This window comes from Ictidomys tridecemlineatus, chromosome X, assembly GCF_052094955.1.
Source record: "Ictidomys tridecemlineatus isolate mIctTri1 chromosome X, mIctTri1.hap1, whole genome shotgun sequence".
In the NCBI taxonomy this organism is placed as follows: Eukaryota; Metazoa; Chordata; class Mammalia; order Rodentia; family Sciuridae; genus Ictidomys; species Ictidomys tridecemlineatus.
Window position 1 is genome coordinate 58354403 of NC_135493.1, and position 20658 is coordinate 58375060.

At 38.1% G+C, this 20658-nt stretch overlaps 1 protein-coding gene across 24 annotated transcripts in view; it reads right to left on the reverse strand.

The window, feature by feature from the left end:
- Positions 1-20658, reverse strand: part of LOC101973495 (nuclear RNA export factor 2) — a 125401-nt gene that overhangs the window by 83756 nt on the left and 20987 nt on the right. For all 24 annotated transcript variants that reach the window (XR_013431766.1, XR_013431770.1, XR_013431769.1 and 21 more), the window contains one exon: positions 17447-17565. Coding sequence is in view for 20 of the 24 variants with exons in the window: in XM_078034528.1 (XP_077890654.1) it covers positions 17447-17514 (68 nt within the window). In the remaining 4 variants the exon portion in view is untranslated. The remainder of the gene's footprint in view (positions 1-17446; positions 17566-20658) is intronic.

Consider the following 20658-nt stretch of genomic DNA (forward strand, 5'->3'; position numbering starts at 1 on the left):
ATTGAGAATGTATTACACAAACAGATAAAAGAAGAAGTTAAGCACCTTTATCAGGAGATAGATATTATAAAAAAGAATCAAACCATAATCTTAGAAATGAAGGAAACTATAAACCAAATCAAAAACTCAATTGAGAGTATCACTAACAGAGTGGAGCAAGTAGAAGCCAGAACGTCAGATAATGAAGACAAAATATTTCATCTTGAAAAGAGTCTAGCCAACTCAGAAAGGCTGGTAAAAAATCACGAGAAAAACATCCAAGAGTTATGGGATAACATAAAAAAGCCAAACTTACAAGTCATCGGGATAGAAGAAGGTACAGAGATTCAAACCAAGGGAATGAGTAACCTGCTGAATGAAATAATTACAGAAAACTTTCCAGAAATAAAAAAGGAAACAGATATACAAATTGAAGATGCATACAGGACACCGAGCACACAAAATCACAGTAGACCAACGCCAAGACACATTGTTATGAAGATATCCAATATACAGAACAAAGAGAAAATATTAAAAGCTACAAGAGAAAGGAGACAGATTACATTCAGGGGTAAACCAATAAGGTTAACAACGGATTTTTTATCACAGACACTGAAAGCAAGAAGGTCATGGAACAATGTATTTCAAACACTGAAAGACAATGGATGCCAACCAAGAATTCTGTATCCAGCAAAATTAAGCTTCAGGTATGACAACGAAATAAAAATCTTTCATGATAAACAAAAGTTAAAAGAATTTGCAGCCAGAAAACCAGCATTGCAAAGCATTTTGAGCAAAACACTACATGAGGAAGAAATGAAAAACAATAACCAAAACCATCAGAGGGAAGTGCCTCGGTAAAGACAGAGGGCGAGGGGAAAAATAATCATGGAGAAACAAACTAAATTTTTTTTAAAAAAAGGATAAATAATCAAACATGGATGGAAGTACAAACCATATATCAATAGTAACTCTGAATGTTAATGGCTTAAACTCTCCAATAAAGCGACTTAGGCTGATATCATGGATTAAAAAAACAAATCCAACAATATGCTGCCTCCAGGAGACACATCTGATTGGAAAAGACATACACAAGCTGAAGGTGAAAGGATGGGAAAAAATATACCACGCACACGGTCCTTGTAAGCAAGCAGGGGTGGCCATCCTCATATCGATTAAAATCGACTTCAAGACTAAGTTAATCAAAAGGGATAAAGAAGGACATTATATACTGTTAAAAGGAACCATTCACCAACAAGACATAACAATTATCAATATTTATGCACCAAATAATGGCACTGCGACATTCATAAAACAAATTCTCCTCAAGTTCAAGAATCAAATAGACCACAACACAATAATTATGGGTGACTTCAACACACCTCTCTCACTATTGGACAGATCCTCCAAACAAAAGTTGAATAAGGAAACTATAGAACTCAATACCACAATCAATAACCTAGACTTAACTGACATATATAGAATATATCAACCATCATCAAATGGATATACTTTTTTCTCAGCAGCACATGGATCCTTCTCAAAAATAGACCATATATTATGCCACAGGGCAACCCTCAGTAAATATAAAGGGGTGGAGATAATACCATGCATTTTATCTGATCATAATGGAATGAAACTGGAAATCAATGATAAAAGAAGGAAGGAAAAAATCCTACATCACATGGAAAATGAACAATATGTTACTGAATGAACAATGGATTACAGAAGACATAAAGGAGGAAATCAAAAAATTCTTAGAGATAAATGAAAATACAGACACAACATATCGGAATCTATGGGACACAATGAAAGCAGTTTTAAGAGGAAAATTCATTGCCTGGTGGTCATTCCTCAAAAAAAGAAAAAACCAACAAATAAATGAGCTCACACTTCATCTCAAAGCCCTAGAAAAGGAAGAGCAAAACAACAGCAAATGTAGCAGAAGGCAAGAAATAATTAAAATCAGAGCGGAAATTAATGAAATTGAAATAAAAGAAACTACTGAAAAAATTAACAAAACTAAAAGTTGGTTCTTTGAAAAAATAAATAAGATCGACAGACCTTTAGCCATGCTAACAAAGAGAAGAAGAGAGAGAACTCAAATTACTAACATACAGGATGAAAAAGGCAATATCACAACAGATGCTACAGAAATACAGAAGACAATTAGAAATTATTTTGAAAACCTATATTCCAATAAAATAGAAGATAGTGAAGACATCGATAAATTTCTTAAGTCATATGATTTGCCCAGACTGAGTCAGGAGGATACACACAATTTGAACAGACCAATATCAATGGATGAAATTGAAGAAGCCATCAAAAGACTACCAACCAAGAAAAGCCCAGGACCGGATGGGTATACAGCGGAGTTTTACAAAACCTTTAAAGAAGAATTAATACCAATACTATTCAAGTTATTTCAGGAAATAGAAAAAGAGGGAGCTCTTCCAAATTCATTCTATGAGGCCAACATCACCCTGATTCCGAAACCAGACAAAGACACCTCAAAGAAAGAAAACTACAGACCAATATCTCTAATGAACCTAGATGCAAAAATCCTCAATAAAATTCTGGTGAATTGAATACAAAAACACATCAAAAAATTGTGCACCATGATCAAGTAGGATTCATCCCTGGTATGCAAGGCTGGTTCAATATACGGAAATCAATAAATGTTATTCACCACATCAATAGACTTAAAGATAAGAACCATATGATCATCTCAACAGATGCAGAGAAAGCATTCGACAAAGTACAGCATCCCTTTATGTTCAAAACACTTGAAAAACTAGGGATAACAGGAACGTACCTTGACATTGTAAAAGCTATCTATGCTAAGCCTCAGGCTAGCATCATTCTGAATGGACAAAAGTTGAAGGCATTCCCTCTAAAATCTGGAACAAGACAGGGATGCCCTCTATCACCACTTCTATTCAATATAGTTCTCGAAACACTGGCCAGAGCAATTAGACAGACGAAAGAAATTAAAGGCATAAAAATAGGAAAAGAAGAACTTAAATTATCACTATTTGCAGATGACATGATTCTATACTTAGAAGACCCAAAAGGGTCTACAAAGAAACTACTAGAACTAATAAATGAATTCAGCAAAGTGGCAGGATATAAAATCAACACGCATAAATCAAAGGCATTTCTGTATATCAGCGACAAAACTTCTGAAACGGAAATGAGGAAAAACACTCCATTCACAATATCCTCCAAAAAAATAAAATACTTGGGAATCAACCTAACAAAAGAGGTGAAAGATTTATACAATGAAAACTACAGAACCCTAAAAAGAGAAGTAGAAGAAGATCTTAGAAGATGGAAAAATATACCCTGTTCATGGATAGGCAGAACTAACATTATCAAAATGGCGATATTACCAAAAGTTCTCTATAGGTTTAATGCAATGCCAATCAAAATCCCAATGGCATTTCTTGTAGAAATAGATAAAGCAATCATGAAATTCATATGGAAAAATAAAAGACCCAGAATAGCAAAAGCAATTCTAAGCAGGAAGTGTGAATCAGGCGGTATAGCGATATCAGATTTCAAACTATATTACAGAGCAATAGTGACAAAAACAGCATGGTACTGGTACCAAAACAGGCGAGTGGACCAATGGTATAGAATAGAGGACACAGAGACTAATCCACAAAGTTACAACTATCTTATATTTGATAAAGGGGCTAAAAACATGTAATGGAGGAAGGATAGCATCTTCAACAAATGGTGTTGGGAAAACTGGAAATCCATATGCAAAAAAATGAAACTGAATCCCTTCCTCTCGCCATGCACAAAAGTTAACTCTAAATGGATCAAGGAGCTTGATATCAAATCAGAGACTCTGCGTCTGATAGAAGAAAAAGTTGGCTCCGATCTACATATTGTGGGGTCGGGCTCCAAATTCCTTAACAGGACACCCATAGCACAAGAGTTAATAACAAGAATCAACAAATGGGACTTTCTTAAACTAAAAAGTTTTTTCTCAGCAAGAGAAACAATAAGAGAGGTAAATAGGGAGCCTACATCCTGGGAACAAATTTTTACTCCTCACACTTCAGATAGAGCCCTAATATCCAGAGTATACAAAGAACTCAAAAAATTAGACAATAAGATAACAAATAACCCAATCAACAAATGGGCCAAGGATCTGAACAGACACTTCTCAGAGGAGGACATACAATCAATCAACAAGTACATGAAAAAAAGCTCACCATCTCTAGCAGTCAGAGAAATGCAAATCAAAACCACCCTAAGATACCATCTCACTCCAGTAAGATTGGCAGCCACTATGAAGTCAAACAACAACAAGTGCTGGCGAGGATGTGGAGAAAAGGGTACTCTTGTACATTACTGGTGGGACTGCAAATTGGTGCGGCCAATTTGGAAAGCAGTTTGGAGATTCCTGGGAAAGCTGGGAATGGAACCACCATTTGACCCTGCTATTGCCCTTCTCGGACTATTCCCTGAAGACCTTAAAAGAGCATGCTACAGGGATGCTGCCATATCGATGTTCATAGCAGCACAATTCACAATAGCTAGACTGTGGAACCAACCCAGATGCCCTTCAATAGATGAATGGATAAAAAAAATGTGGCATCTATACACAATGGAGTACTATGCAGCAATAAAAAATGACAAAATCATAGAATTTGCAGGGAAATGGATGGCACTAGAGCAGATTATGCTTAGTGAAGCTAGTCAATCCCTAAAAAACAAATACCAAATGTCTTCTTTGATATAATGAGAGCAACTATGAACAGAGCAAGGAGGAAGAGCAGGAAGAAAAGACTAACATTTAACAGAGTCATGAGATGGGAGGGAAAGGGAGAGAAAAGGGAAATTGCATGGAAATGAAGGGAGACCCTCATTGCTATACAAAATTACATATAAGAGGTTGTGAGGGGGATGGGAAAATAAACAAGGAGAGAAATGAATTACAGTAGATGGGGTAGAGAGAGAAGATGGGAGGGGAGGGGAGGGGGGATAGTAGGGGATAGGAAAGGTAGCAGAATACAACAATTACTAATTGGGCATTATGTAAAATTGTGGATGTGTAACCGACATGATTCTGCAATCTGCATTTGGGGTAAAATTGGGAGTTCATAACCCACTTGAATCTAGTGTATGAAATATGATATGTCAAGAGCTTTGTAATGTTGTGAACAACCAATAAAAAAAAAGAAACTCCACTTGCCAGATACAAATATATACCCAAAGCCACACACCTACAGTGACTCACTTCCTCAAGCCATACCCCACTTGCCTTCAGCCACCAGCCAGTTAATCCCATCAGGGATCAACTCACTGATTGATTTAAGGCTCTCACAACCTAATAGTTTCCCCTCCGATCCCTCTTGCATTGTCTCACACATGAGCTTCTGGGGAATAACTCATATATAAACCAAGAAACATCCTCTGAGTTGTACTTTATAGGTATTTTGGTCACAGTGAGAAAAAAACCTGACTAACACAAGATCCAAACCATAACATTCCACCCTTGGCCCCCAAAAGTTCATATCCTCCTCATAATGCAAATTCCATTTAGTCCATATCCAAGAGTCTTGCAATCTTAATAATTTTAGTATTGTTTAAAAGTCCAGGTCCAAATTCTCCTCTAATATTCAAAAAAACATTTTACATGTGAGCCCTTTCAAAAAAGAAAAAGAAAAAGAAAAAATCAAGTTACATACTTCCAAGTAGTACTTGCTACTTGTTTGCCTCTGAGTACCTGGATGACTGAGCACAATGAAGCAAATTTTGGGGTAACTGCATTCTAAGTGATTTCCGTGGGAACAGAACATCCCATAACTCTCTCCTCAAAGAAAAATTTGAAATGAATTTTCACTTTTGCAACCTTGAGCTGCAATGGGTGAGGTCCAGCCAATTCCTGAGATGCCCCAAGACATCTTTCCTATTGTACTGATGCAAAGTACTTGGTTTCATTTTAATGGTGCTAATCTCTTCAGCAACCACATCTTCCTAGAACTAACTTTATATGTGCCTCTTTTCTGACCAAACTGCAAATTTTTCAAATTTCCTGGTTTACTTATTCATCATAATTCTCACTGTAAATCTGGATAACAACATCATGAATGCTATGCTTCCCATGTCCCAGCCTGAATGTTCTGCTGCCTTGAAATTTCCTCTGCAAGATTTAGTCCATCATCTTAAAACAAAGCCTCACATGATGCCTCTGGGCATGGACAAAATTTAGACACGTTCTTTGTCATAATATAACATGAATATCCTATAGTCCAATTCTCAACATGGTCCTCATTTCTGTCTGAAACTGAGAACAATCTTAACTCTCTGTATTCCTCTCAGCATCTTGGCTCTTTGAATCGTCATCATAATTGCAAATCAGGCTCTACTGACAGCATTCTAGGACTTCTTTAGGCATGCATCTTCAAATCTTTTCAAATTTCTTTGGCCAACAAGTACCAAAGACAATTACCCCACTCTTTTTTAAATTTTATTTTATTTTTGTTGTTGATGAACTTTTATTTTATTTATTTATATGCAGTGCTGAGAATCAAACCCAGTGCCTTACACATTCTAGGTAAGCACTCAACCAATGAGCTACAACTCCAGTTCTATGAGCCCTCTCTTGGTACCAAATTTCTGTGTTAGGCAGTTTTCCAATGCTATGCTAAATACCTGAATAGAGATCAAACTAAAGGAAGAAAAGATTAATTTTGGTTCATGTTTTCAGATGTCTCAGTCTATAGTCAACTGATTGTATTGTCCCTGTGGCAAGGTCCTGTGGCAAAGCAGAACATAATGGTCAGGTTAATGTGGTAGAGAAGAGCTTCTCACTTCATAGTAGGTGAAAAGCAGTGTGCAAATCTTAGTGCCGCAAATGCCACAGTGTTTGGTCACAACTGAATCTCTCAGCCCACTGAGAACAGCACAACATAGGAATAGGACCAAGGCCCACACTTGCATGAGTTGCCTACTATGAGGTAGATATGTGGTCCAAGAACATGGCAACAAGACATGGGTGTTGCTCACCAGAAAATGAGTCCAATTTGCTGAGGCTACAAGTTTCTACCAAGCTCCAGGGTAAGTTCAGAGGCTTCATCTGGAGGCATAGTGACCTGTGAACAGGGACTGTCAGGATCTTTCCAGTGTTAGATTTCACAAGTCTGTCACTGAGTTCAAAGGAAAAATCTGTGCTTACTTTCTTGCTCTGTCTCTCAATGGAAGGAGTCTTTCTCTCCTCTCATTCTCAAGGTTGGGGGAGGAGAGGATTGGTGGAGGCAATCCCTTGGCTGCCCAGGGATTGCACCTGAGTCATACAGTCACAGACCCACTGCAGGTGGTAATGCAGGCTGAAACAAGAGTATCTCACACAAGGACACAGATTTCCATCCGATTCAGGTCTAGAGTCTCTATTTGTGAGCATTTGCCTGGAAATAAGGTTTGGCCTCTACCTGGTTCTGGGTCTCACTCTAGCAGATTTAGCACTGGGCTGCAAGACAATGTCCTGTTAACTTTTCTGACCTACTTCCTAGCTTCTGGAGTTTTGTACCTTGATTTACTATCCAAGATTGGGGAAGTAATTGTGGGGAGAGTCCCTTGTCCACCTGTCAAAGGAGGGTCCAGCTTAGTCTCAAAATTCTGGCTTGGAAGCAAGGGTTGTGGATCTCCGTTAATCTCTGGTTTTCATTGTGGTGGACTTAGAACTGCTTCAAATCAAAGGCCTGGAATTTATCCCCTCTCCCTCCACCAAACAGATGTTGTCTCCATCCATACCCTACCCGCCTTCAGTTATCACTCAGTTATTCCTATTAGGGGATTAATTCACTGATTGGGTTAAGGCTCATATAACCCAATCATTTCACCTCTAAACTTTCTTGCATTATCTCATGATTAGTTTTGAGGAGACACTGCCATTTAAACCATAACAGTGATTTTCTTAAATTTATTCCACATCTTCTCCACTTTCTGATCCCTCCTTCTACCCTCTTGATCTCCTTCTTCAACTCCACTGATCTGCCCTTTATGATATCTGATCTACCATCCTGCCATTTTCCCCTTGTTTAACTCTAACTTCCACATATGAGAGAAAACATGCAACCCTTGATTTTTCTAAATCTGGCTTATTTCACATAGCATGATATCCTCCTGTCCTATCCATTTACCCCCAAATGCCATAATTTAATTCTTTTTCATGGCTGATAAAACTCCATTGTGAATATATATCACATGTTCTCAATTCAGTAATCTATTGATCGGTATCTGGGCTGGTTCCACAATTTGACTATTGTGAATTGTGCTGCTATAAACATTGATGTGGTTGTATTACTATAGTATGCTGATTCCAGACACTTTGGATAAGTGGGATATCCGGGTCGTATGGTGCTTCCATTCCTAGTGTTTTGAGGAATCTCCATACTGCTTCCAAGAGTGGTTGTACTAAGTTGTAGTCCTACCAACAATTTATAAGAGTACCTTTTTTCCACAACTTTGTCAGCATTTATATTTATTTGTATACTTGATAATTGCCATGTTGACTGGTGTGAGATGAAATCTTAGTGTAGTTTTAATTTGCATTTCCCTTTCTGCAGAGTTGTTGAATATTTTTTCTTATATTTGTTGACCATTTGTGTTTCTTCTTTTGAAAAATGTCCATTGAATTCTTTTGCACATTTATTTATTGGGAATTTGACTTTTTGGTGGTAAGGGCTTTTTAAAAAATAGATTGTTATATATTCTGAATATTAATCTCCTGTAAGAGGAGTAGCTGGAAAAGATTCCCCCCCACTCTGCAGGATATCTTCATACTCTTAAGCATTCCCTTTGCTGTACAGAATCTTTTTAATTTGATGTCATCCCACTTATCTATTCTTCATTTCATTTCTTGAGTGTTAGGAGTCTGATTAAGAAGCCAGTGCCTGCCCCAAAATGATGGAGTGCTCACCCTACATTTTATTCTATCTAGCAGCTGCAAAGTTTCTGGTATAATTCCTAAGTCTGTGATCCACTTTGATTTAACTTTCATGCAGGGAAGAGATAGAGATCTAGTTTCATTCTACTACATATGAATATTCAGTTTTTCCACAACCATTTGTTACAAATGCTATCTTTTCTCCAATTTATATTTTTGGCATCTGTCAAATATCAGATGACTGTAAGTATGTGGGTTTCTCCTCTCTGTTTTCTATTCTATTCCATTGATCTTCATGTTTATTTTTTATGTCTGTATCATGTTATTTTTGTTTTTACAACTGTATAGTATAATTTGAGACCAGCATGTAGTGGATACTCTTGTAGCAGGGGTGGTGCAGAGTTTTAAATTGGAAGTTCCAGTAGTTGGGATTTAGTCCCAGATGACCTTTGGAACTCTGTTCATGGGTATTTGAGAGTTGATTCATATCCCCTTTCATCGGGGTGATACAGATCTCTGCTGGACATATGGGTCTCAGGGGACTCCTGTAAATTCAATTTTTAGGATACAGAGTCTAAACCTCTACAGGTTTCACATTTGCTGCTATTCATATGAATTACCCAGGATCAGACCTAGAGCACAGATGCTCCTATGTGGCCATTATTGGTGTCTTCCCTATAGCTCTTAAGGGACACCGGCAACAACAGGAGCTTTCTATCTCTCAGTATCCCAAGCCTAGATACCCTAGGTACAATTCTCTTTGTGCCCATTTCAGTCACACTGGTCCCCACACTCTGGGTCCCAGAATAGGCAACTGTTGGGTCATTCTGGCAACTTCCTTTATGTGTTCATGATCTCCTGCCTCTGCTTGCAGCTGCAGAGTGCTTATAAATTGTTTCCACACAAGCAACCCTGGTTCCTGTCAAACTATCTGCTCATGGGCTGACCAATTTTGGTTGCTTTTCGCTCAACATTCTCCAGCAATTCTGAGTCCATTAAGATCAACCTCCCTATCACAAAGGTTCCCCAAAATCTATTTTTCCCTACCACACTTTATTCTTTTTCTGTCTGTGCTCCCAGTCCCCTTAGCAGCCTAGACTGCCACCATCAGTCAGTCAAGCCAGTGCAACTCTAACATATTATTTCTTATATTATGTTTGAAGTTTCTGAATTTCTGTGTGTTATGTCTCTAGACATTAGTAACTCCATTTTGATTCTGAGACTCCATCTTTACCCAAAATCAAAACTCATAAACTGCTAAGAAAAAGAAACTTAAGATACTTTGATCCTGTAACCCCACCCCAAGGTTCCTAAGCTCCCCCAAAATGTTGTTACCCAATCCTATGCACTCAATGTCAATTCTAGCTTGCTCTTGTTCCTTGTCCAAAAGATATATAAGCTTCCATTCAAGTATCACTGGCTTCTGTGCCTTGCAAAAGGGCAGCCTGGCAGATATTCTCTGTCAATAAATGTTTGCTTAAATTCAGAGCCGTGTCTCATAGATATTTGTGCCAGCTACCCTAACATTCTGGTGCTGAAACTCAGGAGGGGGTCTATGGTCATTGCCTGCTGGTTCTCCCCTCACGGGGATCTGAGCTGCCTTGACCACCTTGATTGTGCCCCCTCCCCCTGGCCAGTATCCACAATAGGGAGTTTCTGCCTCTTGCTGTTGCTGACCTCCTCACTCAACACAGAATTCAACTAGCCTTCCTTCTACTGGCAGTGAGTTCTCAGAACCCTTCTATGGCAGCTCTGAGAGTGCGCTCTCTCTCTCTCTCTCTCTCTCTCTCTCTCTCTCTCTCTCTCTCTCTCTCTCTCTCTCTCTCTTTCACACACACACACACACACACACACACACACACACACACACACACCAGATCCCAGTCCTGGTTCAGGGCCTCCCTTGGCTTTGGTCATACACCTGTCAGGCATAATGATGACCTTCACTGATGGTCTACTTCTATGTGAGAAATAAGAGAAGTTGTGGGAATGCATCCTCTGTTTCCCTACTCTGGGATCCTGAGAACTTAGCCATGGGCTCTTCTCAATCTAAAATTCCCTGCAACTCTCCCATCCCCTCAGCTTTCTTCTCAAAAACCTCTCCATATGACTCCTGATCTCAATCCTCACAGGCCCATTTTCTATTATAACACAGACTGGCCACAATATAAATTAGATAATGATTCCTCCTGGCCAGAGAATGGGACTTTCAATCCCACCATTATACAGGATTTACACAACTTCTGTCACCACAGTAGCAACTGGGCAGAGATTCCTTATGTTCAAGCCCTCTCTTTTCTTCGCTATCACTCCTCTCTTTGTCAATTCTGCTTCCCTGCCCAGGTCCACCTTGCTCACTCTCCCTTAACACTTTCACCTCCCAATCCTAGCAATTTTCCCTATTTTGACCCATAATAAGATCACTCTTCACTTTCTTGACCTCCACCCTATTCTTCTTCAACTCCTTGCCCAGCCACATTTTCATCACCTGACTCGGACACACCTTCACTAAATAGGTAGCCAACTTCCCTGTCCAGCCCTGTCCTTCCTCCCCCTTCCCCTTTTCTTGACCTCAAAGCCTACTTCCACCTCTTCTTCTCCTTATTTCTCCTCTCCCTCATAATTGCTCCCATGAACCCCACCTTGCAGCTTCAGCAGCCCCCCTCCTATGATTAGGGGACACAGCTGGAGCCAAAGGCATTGTATGTATTCACATTCCCTTCTCACTCACTGACCTGTCCCAGATTGAAAAACATTTAGATTCCTATTCTACTCATCCTGATACCTATACTAGGGAATTCCAAAATCTTACCAGATTCTATGATATGACAGGGCACAATCTACATCATTCTATCTTCTACCCTCCTCTGAGGAGAGACAGATGAGACACATAGAACCAATCCTGCTTCTCTTATTGGAGCTATTGCAATTCCCTCATCTGAGCCTAATGGGGATTATCAAACCAATGGCCAAACACTAAGAGACCAGATGGTTATTTGTATCCTGACAGTTCTCAAAAAGGCCTCTCAGAAAGTGGTTAATTTTGATAAATTTAAGTTAATTACCCAAGGACCCTAATGAGAATCTAGCCAAGTTTCTTTCATGCCTTACAAAGGCACTTCAATGCTATACTAAAGTTGACCACAATCCCCTTCTTCATTCACAGCTATAGAGATAGCTGATGAATCCTCTTCACAGAGATCCTGGGACTCCATAGCCTTCCCAGTAGTCTTCTCCTCTCCTGCAGGTTCCCCTCCCCAAAGCCCCTCTTCAAATCCTCCCCACAATGAAGCCAACTTCCTAAGTCTCATACACTGAATTGCTGGAATGAGAGAACCCAAATTCCACTGCCCCTGTCACCTCAGATAACACATTTTAGGAGCACCAAGTTACAGAGATGACAAATGGCCAAGCAGCAGACAAATATTCCCCGTCTATAGATTTCAAAAAGCTATAAGGCCTTTGTTCGTTCTGTGTATTGTCTTGTCTACATGTGTTTGTGTATCAAAACCAACATATAGAGCACTCATAAACTAAAATTAAAAATGTGGATCCAAATACTTTTGATTCAAAAAGGTTCAATTTAAATTGGGTAAATAAATAAAAATTTTAATGTCTTTAAAATCACTAACCCACAAGCTTTTTTTCCCAGAGGATCAGACAATGAAGGATGTTGTTTTCTATAAAATGTTTAAAGTTGCGAGTTCAAGATCAGCCTCATTAACAGTGAGGTGCTAAGCAACTCAATGAGACCCTGTCTCTAAATAAAAAAAATACAAAAAAAGGGCTGGAGTGTGGTTCAGTGGTTAAGTGCCCCTGAGTTCAATCCCCAGTACCAAAAAAAAAAAATGTTTAAAGTGTAATGTCCATTGCTTCTAGGATTTTCCTTCAATGGAAAAGGATGATTTGAATTTTAATGTACTGATATGAAGCAAAGTATGAAACATTGATCTGCTCTTATCTATTGATAATTTTCTTTTATTTGTTAGGTTTTATTACTTGGGGAAACTAAGTCTTAAAGGAATTAGGGTATATACCTATTTTAAGGTCTTAAATAATTACTTTGTAACTGGTTAAATAAACAGATATTATTTAGGTTATAACAATATAATTGACCCCAAAATATATGTGACTAGGTATATTTATGCATCTGAGAACTACATCTGTCTAAGTCTTATCTAAGTGTTATGTAAAGGTTTATAAAGTGAAAATTTATATAAGTTTACCAGCAAGATAACCATTAAGTTATCTCTTTTGTGCATGGTCATAAAAGGGTTACACTGTCATTTGAAGATATGTCTTATATTGGTTTACTTTGACTAAGTCAATTTCTGATTATTAACACAGTTTCCTAAATGTATGAGATTTAATGCTATCCTTTGATTTTTGTTAACCTATGTAGACCTATGTATTCTAAATTATACTTTAAAAGGTAAACTTAGTTAAATGTAAAGCTTAGGAGAGCACTTTGTCACATTGGTGTTCTCCAAACTAAAATTATCTGTAGCAAGAGTCTCACATTTGTGTAGAATAACAAATTAAATTGGTATGTATTCATATCTTCTAATGTTTTATAGCTGGATAAATTAATCTGTTGTCAATAAGTTATATATACAATTTTATGTTACTCTTCACACTAGAATTGGAATTTAAATGCACTTTTGAAAGATAATGAGGAGAATATGATCTATTTAAAGGTAATATCATAAAACAAAACATTTTGCCACTTAACCACACAAAAGTAAAGTTAAAAGCTCACTCAACCTTTCTCTGATTAATGTTTTAAATATGTTATATTATGTTAATTAATGTTCATATAAACTCAGGAAAAATATATACAAACTTTATAAAATTACATTTAATAAAGAGACAAAGATCAATTTCAGAACTGGAACACTTAAACTAAAATTTACCAAGAGCCCCAGCTCACATAAATTAAGACCCTGTCTCTCATGTTACTGCTTCGTGTTAAGATAATCTCAAAGTAGATAAATTTAAGCTAATTTAAAGTTATGTTCAAAGGATAACTTTTTGTTATAAAGATAACTGATTTCAAAATAAATAAGGAACATAATACAAAATTACATAAAGATTTTGATAAAGTATAAAAGGTATTTATGGTTGTAAGAGAGTTTAAAAAGAAAATAAACTGTGAAGGATTTCATAAGTGATTAAGTTCATAAATTATTTGGTCTTTTTAGGGACTAAATAGATATCAAATTTAAATTAGTACTATTATAGAAATTATATTTCTTGGTTCAAAGTCATTATACAAACTGAATATGTTGTTACTCTTACTGACTTCATTTTATATTTTCCTGTAAACTTCATAGCTGTTGCCTGTTAATGTTCTACAGAGGTATTGCTTAAAGAACACACAGCCTGGGTTAATTTAAGATAATAAGCCATCATCTACTGGACAAATAGGATATAAAACTAACTTCTAATACATACCCCAATTAAATACAATGGGTAAATGATTGTAAGGTTATAAACACTGAAGTTAAAGCTCAGCACTCTTACTTTAAGACTGGTGAGACAGACTTGCTAGATGTTTAAAACCAAGGCTTAAAGATTAAAGTTAAAATAAAAGGGCCAAGAAAACCAATATTTGGCTCTAACTCTGAGTCAGCCTGAACCTAGGGAACAAGAGAACTTCTCTAAGGAGATTTCCAACTCTAGGCCACATGAATTCCTGATCAGAGAGATCAACAGGACCACTGGAAAATGGAAAGCCAATCCATGCACCTCTACAAAAGGAGAAGGTCATTTGAGAAGGGAGACATCCCTGATGCTTCCAAGGGAAGCCATCTCATCAAGGAGACCCTAGTAGATGGCACTAAAAGAGCTAAGAAGTTACTCTCAAGTTCCCCAAGATTAACCCCTGAGGGAACTCAGCTGACTCTTAACTGCAGATAGGAACATGGTTAATTTTTGACCAACTTGGTCTTAAACACCTGGCAAGAGAGTATAACCAAAACACAGCCACACATGGACATTTAGAAAAACAAAACAAAACAAAAAACCCAATAGTTTTTTTAATAAAACTTAAGATGTACACTTATTTCAGTCCCACAGCCCTGATGCCCCCAAACTCCTGAGGTATATTCTTTAAGTGGCTCATAAATTGGCCTCTATACCTTAATTTTCTTTACTTCTCAAACTGACATTCAACCCCACAACCAAAGGCTACCCATTCCAATAACAGCACACACCAGACACAGGAGATTCCCCTCATCGGGCCTTCACTAATGATTCTTGCCGCAGTCTGTCTGGGCACAAGATCACGAGCCACTCACACTTTGTAGATTCAAACAGAATTCTTTATTCCCGAACTCACACCGGCCCTCTACAAACACGTTCTGGGGAAATCCAAGTTCGGCCGCCCTCAATTCACGTCCCAAAGTACTTTCTCAATTCCACGAGAACTCAAGGGGAACTCAGGCAGCAGGATATGTCCTGTTCCCAGCAGGAATAACCTTAAACCTGGAACTGCCCTAAACCCAGATTGTCTTAAACCGGGAACACCCTAAACCCAAGGAGTGAGATACTTCCTAAAACCTGCAGGATACACCCTAAACCTGGATCCACCCTGGTCCTTGAGCAGGGTCACCTTTCTCAAACACACATGCAATGTCACAGCGAATTTCCAAGGCAAGTCCATTTAACATGGGGTACGCTGGCAAGGAAATTTTGATGCGTCATTCCTACTTGGCAATGGCCCTCAGCAGATTCTCTTAGTAATTCTTATAGGTCCTTGCATTTTCAGTTGCCACCAAAATTTCCCAAAGGACCAGAAAAAGATCTTCACCACTTCCTCATGTAATTCCTCAGGACCACTTTATTCCAATGTCTCCTACTTTGCTGCATCCTCCCCACCCTATGTTTCTATTCCACCATTCTATCTAATAGTTCCTTATGTAATACCACTTACAATATCACTCAGGCACTTCAGAGCCAACCTGGCATCTTCTTCCTCTGTGGAAGCTCCATTCTTCACTGCCTGACAATCCCTATTCCCACTTTCTGCCTCCCTGTCCTCCTTACACCTGATATCACCATACACTATGAGGGGGGGTTGAACTGTCCCTTTTCTCTCCTTCCTGGACTTCACTTCAACATCCCAGATGCAAAAGAACAATCTTCAACCCAGTCCTCATTGGCTCAGGCATATTGGCAGCAGCTGGCACAGGGGTAGTAGAAATTGGTACAGCCACCCATCTTTACCATAAACTCTCCCAAGAATTGAATGATGACTTTAAGCGGGTGGCAGACTTCCTAGAATCTCTTCAAATTCAAGTCACTTCTTTAGCCAATGTAGTTTTCCAAAATAGGAGAGCTATTTATTTACTAACTTCAGAAAAGGGAGGCACTTGTGTCTTTTTAGAAGAGGAATGCTATTATTTTGCCAACAAATCCAGAATAGTCCAAGGAAAAATAGCTGAGCTCCAGGAGAGCATTAAGAAGCGCCACCAGGAGCAGCAGCAGTCATCTCCCTGGAACCTTTTGGGTCAGATTCTCCTCTGGCTGCTCCCATTGATGGGCCCTCTCCTTATATTCATCATAGTGCTCTTAATAAGACCTTGTCTGGTAAAATGCCTGAAAACTTTTTTTACAAGATTGAGTAAAGGCACTCACTAATCAGACTGTAAACCAGCTCTTTATGAATCAACATAGCCCCCTCCCCAAAGTTCTGGCCTAAACCCTTCTTCACCCCCATTCAGCTCAAAGAAGAATGAACAACACTCATTATTATTATAAGACAAAAGGCCAAAATTTAGGTCCCTAGATATTAGTAACTCCATTTTGGTTCTGAGACTCCATCTTGACCTGAAACCAAAACTTTTATAAATTGCCAAGAAAAAGAAACTTGAGATACCCTGTTCCCATAACCCCCCAAGGTTCCTAAGCACAATAAAAACCTGTTGTTACCCAAACACCTGTAACCAAAGTCATTTCTAGCTTGCTCTTGCTCCTTGTCCAAAAGATATATAAGCTTCCATTCAAGTGACACTGGCTGCTGCACTTTGCAGAAGGGCAGCCTGACAGATTTTCTCTGTTAGTAAACCTTTGCTTGAACTCAGAGCTGTGTCTCTCATGGATATTTGCACCAGCTACTCTGACACTATGTCTCTCTGGTTTCCTTTACTGTCAAATATTGAATTTCATTGAGTTTCTTAGTTATCCATCTTTCTGAGGTGCTGCCATCCCTTTTTCAAATCTTAAGGAAAGGAACTGCTGGAAAGCACAGCCTTCCTCTAATCTGCCATCTTCTCTCTCTGCCTCTAACTTGATAAGATTTCAGAGGGTCTATGTGGGGATCATGGATTTTGTGTCTTCAGAACACTTTTCTTCATACTTGTCTGAGTGACCTATGTAACTGTCCTGAGAGATAGTTGATAATCAAGTTAAACATTTGGAGATGATATGACTTATTCTACAGGGAGGAGTCAGAAGGGAAGACTTGAAGATATTGTCCATCGTGTGATTTCCCTAGATGTTAATCTATACTGATGAAGTAAAGAACAGGAGTTAAAACTGTGTCCAATAATGCAAGCTTACCTCTTAGAATGATTACAGCTCCAGTATTCCATGGATTTACCCAAGGCTGTAGAATGGAAGGTGGGCATTCATTTGTGCCCTATAGTGAAGTCACAGGGTCCCTGGTGCTCCTCCTATCTCTGCAATAGGTAAGGAGAAACTAAATCAACCACCTGCAAAATGTTCGTGTGTATTTTCACAGGAAAGATTTTTTAAAAGTAAAAGGAAAATCACAAATACAAATCCCACCTGTTTATCAAAACCATTACCTTTAGCATATTTAGTTTTAGAAGTATTGCCTGACCAGTGATATATGTTTAATAGTCATAGTATCCTAATTATGCAAAAGTGGTATAATTATTTGTTTTCTAAATAGATACTCATATAAATTGATTTAGGATTGGCTATGAACTGGTATGCCTCTGTCTCTGACAATGTTTCAATAATGCCAATGAGTACAGATGAGGTCTCAAATGCATTCCTCTAGTTCTCAAGTCATGAGTTAACTTCAAACACCATAGCTTCAACATCTTGTGGGGAAGGAAGGTTTGCAATGTTTACTTTAAGTTCAATACAGTAGGGCGGGTATAGGAGCAGTGGCAGTGGATCCCTGTAAGAGGCATTTTTTGATCCTTTCTCCTGTCACCAACCTAGTTAATACCAACTAGCCATTTCTGCCATGACACTGTTTTATCCAGTTATCCTCCCAAATCCTTCTCCACATCTCACACAGTCATGCATCATTACCATAATGACATTAAATAACATGCTCAAGTACTTCAAATGTATATTCAGGGGCTGGGGATGTAACTCAGTGGTAAAGCACTAGCATAGCATGTATGAAGTCCTGGATTCAATCCCTAGCATCACACATAAAAATACATGTTCAGCTCCTACCTACATCAAGTCCTTTCTTCTCTAAGAGACTCCAAGCAACAACTTCAAAGTTTCTCAAACTTCATGTTGCATACCAGTGGAACTTGGAATATGTTTTGGTTCTGCATTCTCTGTTGTCTATATCACTTTCTCTTGCTTTAGGAAAGAGGCTAACAGAAAACTTCTCTAAGGCATGTACAACTAAGGGTTTTGTCTGCTCAACTCCAAGAAACCAGTGTGAGATAAGACAGAAAACCTGAATGAATTTTCACAGTGCTTAGATTTCCTCCCAGGTCTGGTCAGGACAATTATTCATAACAGTAGCTAAAGAAGAGAGCTCCAGTGTTCTCTCACATCCCTCCTTCCATCCTGGCAATGATGACTAGAAATGCACAGTTATTTCTTGGCCCATGTCAGGCCTTAGTATACCAGATCCTGGTACTAAGTAATTTAGATGAAAATTATTAGTTCAGGGTTTACTTTTGACTTTGTGGGGGCTTCAGAGAGTATTAATTGATTCAAACAATTTACTGGCTTTTCTCTAAATCAACATTATAAATAATAAGGACATTTTAATGAACAGTCCCCCAAAACAACCCTTTACCCCAATCCTATGAGTAATAGTCAATGCAATGAGATTTACTTTGCTTCATTTCACAGAGCAGTGCTTCTAAAATACTAATGGTCTCTTAGCAAATGTTAAGAGTGTTCTTCTTTTCCTTTCATCCTAGTATAATCCAATTTATTAATTTGTCCAGGTTCTACCTCCATTACAATTTATAGGTGAGAGGACATTAATTAGTAAAATCAACAAGATAAAAATACTCTTATGAGGCTGGTAAAATTGGACACTAAATAAACATCAGAAAGAGACAATATAAGCAAGAAAAAAATATAGTACATGTTTAAATGTAAATGTAAAAATTACAAATAAAACATTATCAACCTGAACTAACCAATGCATAATCACAAAATATTTGTTCCTAAAATGAAAGGATAGTAAAATATTAGTAAAAAATCAATCAACAAACTTCTAATAATGCCTGAAAAATGAATACAAATGCTTCATTTCTCCTTTCAGAAAACTGCTGGTAAAGAAGTAAAGGGGTAAAATAGGGTCTGGAAGCCAAGAAAAATATGTGAGTAAAATTTCAGGAGCTAGAAAACAGGTGGATGAACTATAAGCCCTTAGACAGTCACAAAGAATGAAACTAATCTTATAGGAAACAAATTAAAAACTCTGGAATTGGAGATATCAAGTTATATCCAAGGCAGAGATTGAAGAGTATATATAATTACTGAATGATTCAAGGAAAACATCAAAAAAGCCATTACCTCTCTACTGTCCTCCACCCTAAATAGTCAGAATTCCTATGTCAGCCTCAACATGAACTCAAGTTTTCTTCACATCCTCATTATACTCTGCTAGTGCCTATAACATCCATTGCACCTCAGTTTTTTTCCATTCTATGGTTACTGGGGTTGCAAAAAGTTGTCAAATACTCATTTTAAAAAATCAACTTGATAGGCTGGGGTTGTGGCTCAGTGGTAGAACACTTGCCTCAAACATGTGAGTCACTGGGTTCCATCCTCAGCACCACATAAAAATAAATAAATAAAGATTAAAAAATCAACTTGCCAAAATAAGACCATAACATGTTATACCTTTTCTTCTCAAGACTAGCAGGTAGCTGATATAACAATAAGACTGAAGACTAAGAACAGGGTAGGTATGGGAAATACCAGTCACCTGGAAAAATCACCCAATGTTTTAACAGCTAAACTCCTCTGAAGATAACTAGAAAACCTGTTGCTATCTGCTTGTGGAAAATTTGAATCTTTTCCCTCTACTTCTTCAGAATTGTTCTATTTATCTGAGTGAAACCCATATTTGACCATTCAACTTCAGTTTAAATAATTTACTATGACTGCACCTAACTTAATGAAGCAGAATATTATGGGGACCTTAGGGCAATATTTTCTCTTACCACAAATTTGAGCGTGCACACTGAACTCTATCCCTATCTCTCTGCCAAGGGTGTACATATATCCCTATCTCTCTGCCAAGGATGTGTATAATTATAAAAATAATCAATGTACTTTTTTATGGACATCTTCAGAGAGACAAAGGAGGGAAATCTCTGGCACACTGCAGAATAAAACCTCATCAAACTTGCTTCATTAGACTGTCTAACCTCCATTCCTGGCAAAATGTTTGAACTATTTTATATCTCCATTTAACCAATACTTATTGAGGTTCTACTATGTTCCAGGCAATACTCTGGACTCTGTGGGCACAGCCTTGAAGAAAGCAGATAAATATGCATATCTCCATTCCCAAAAGCTAAATGGGTGTT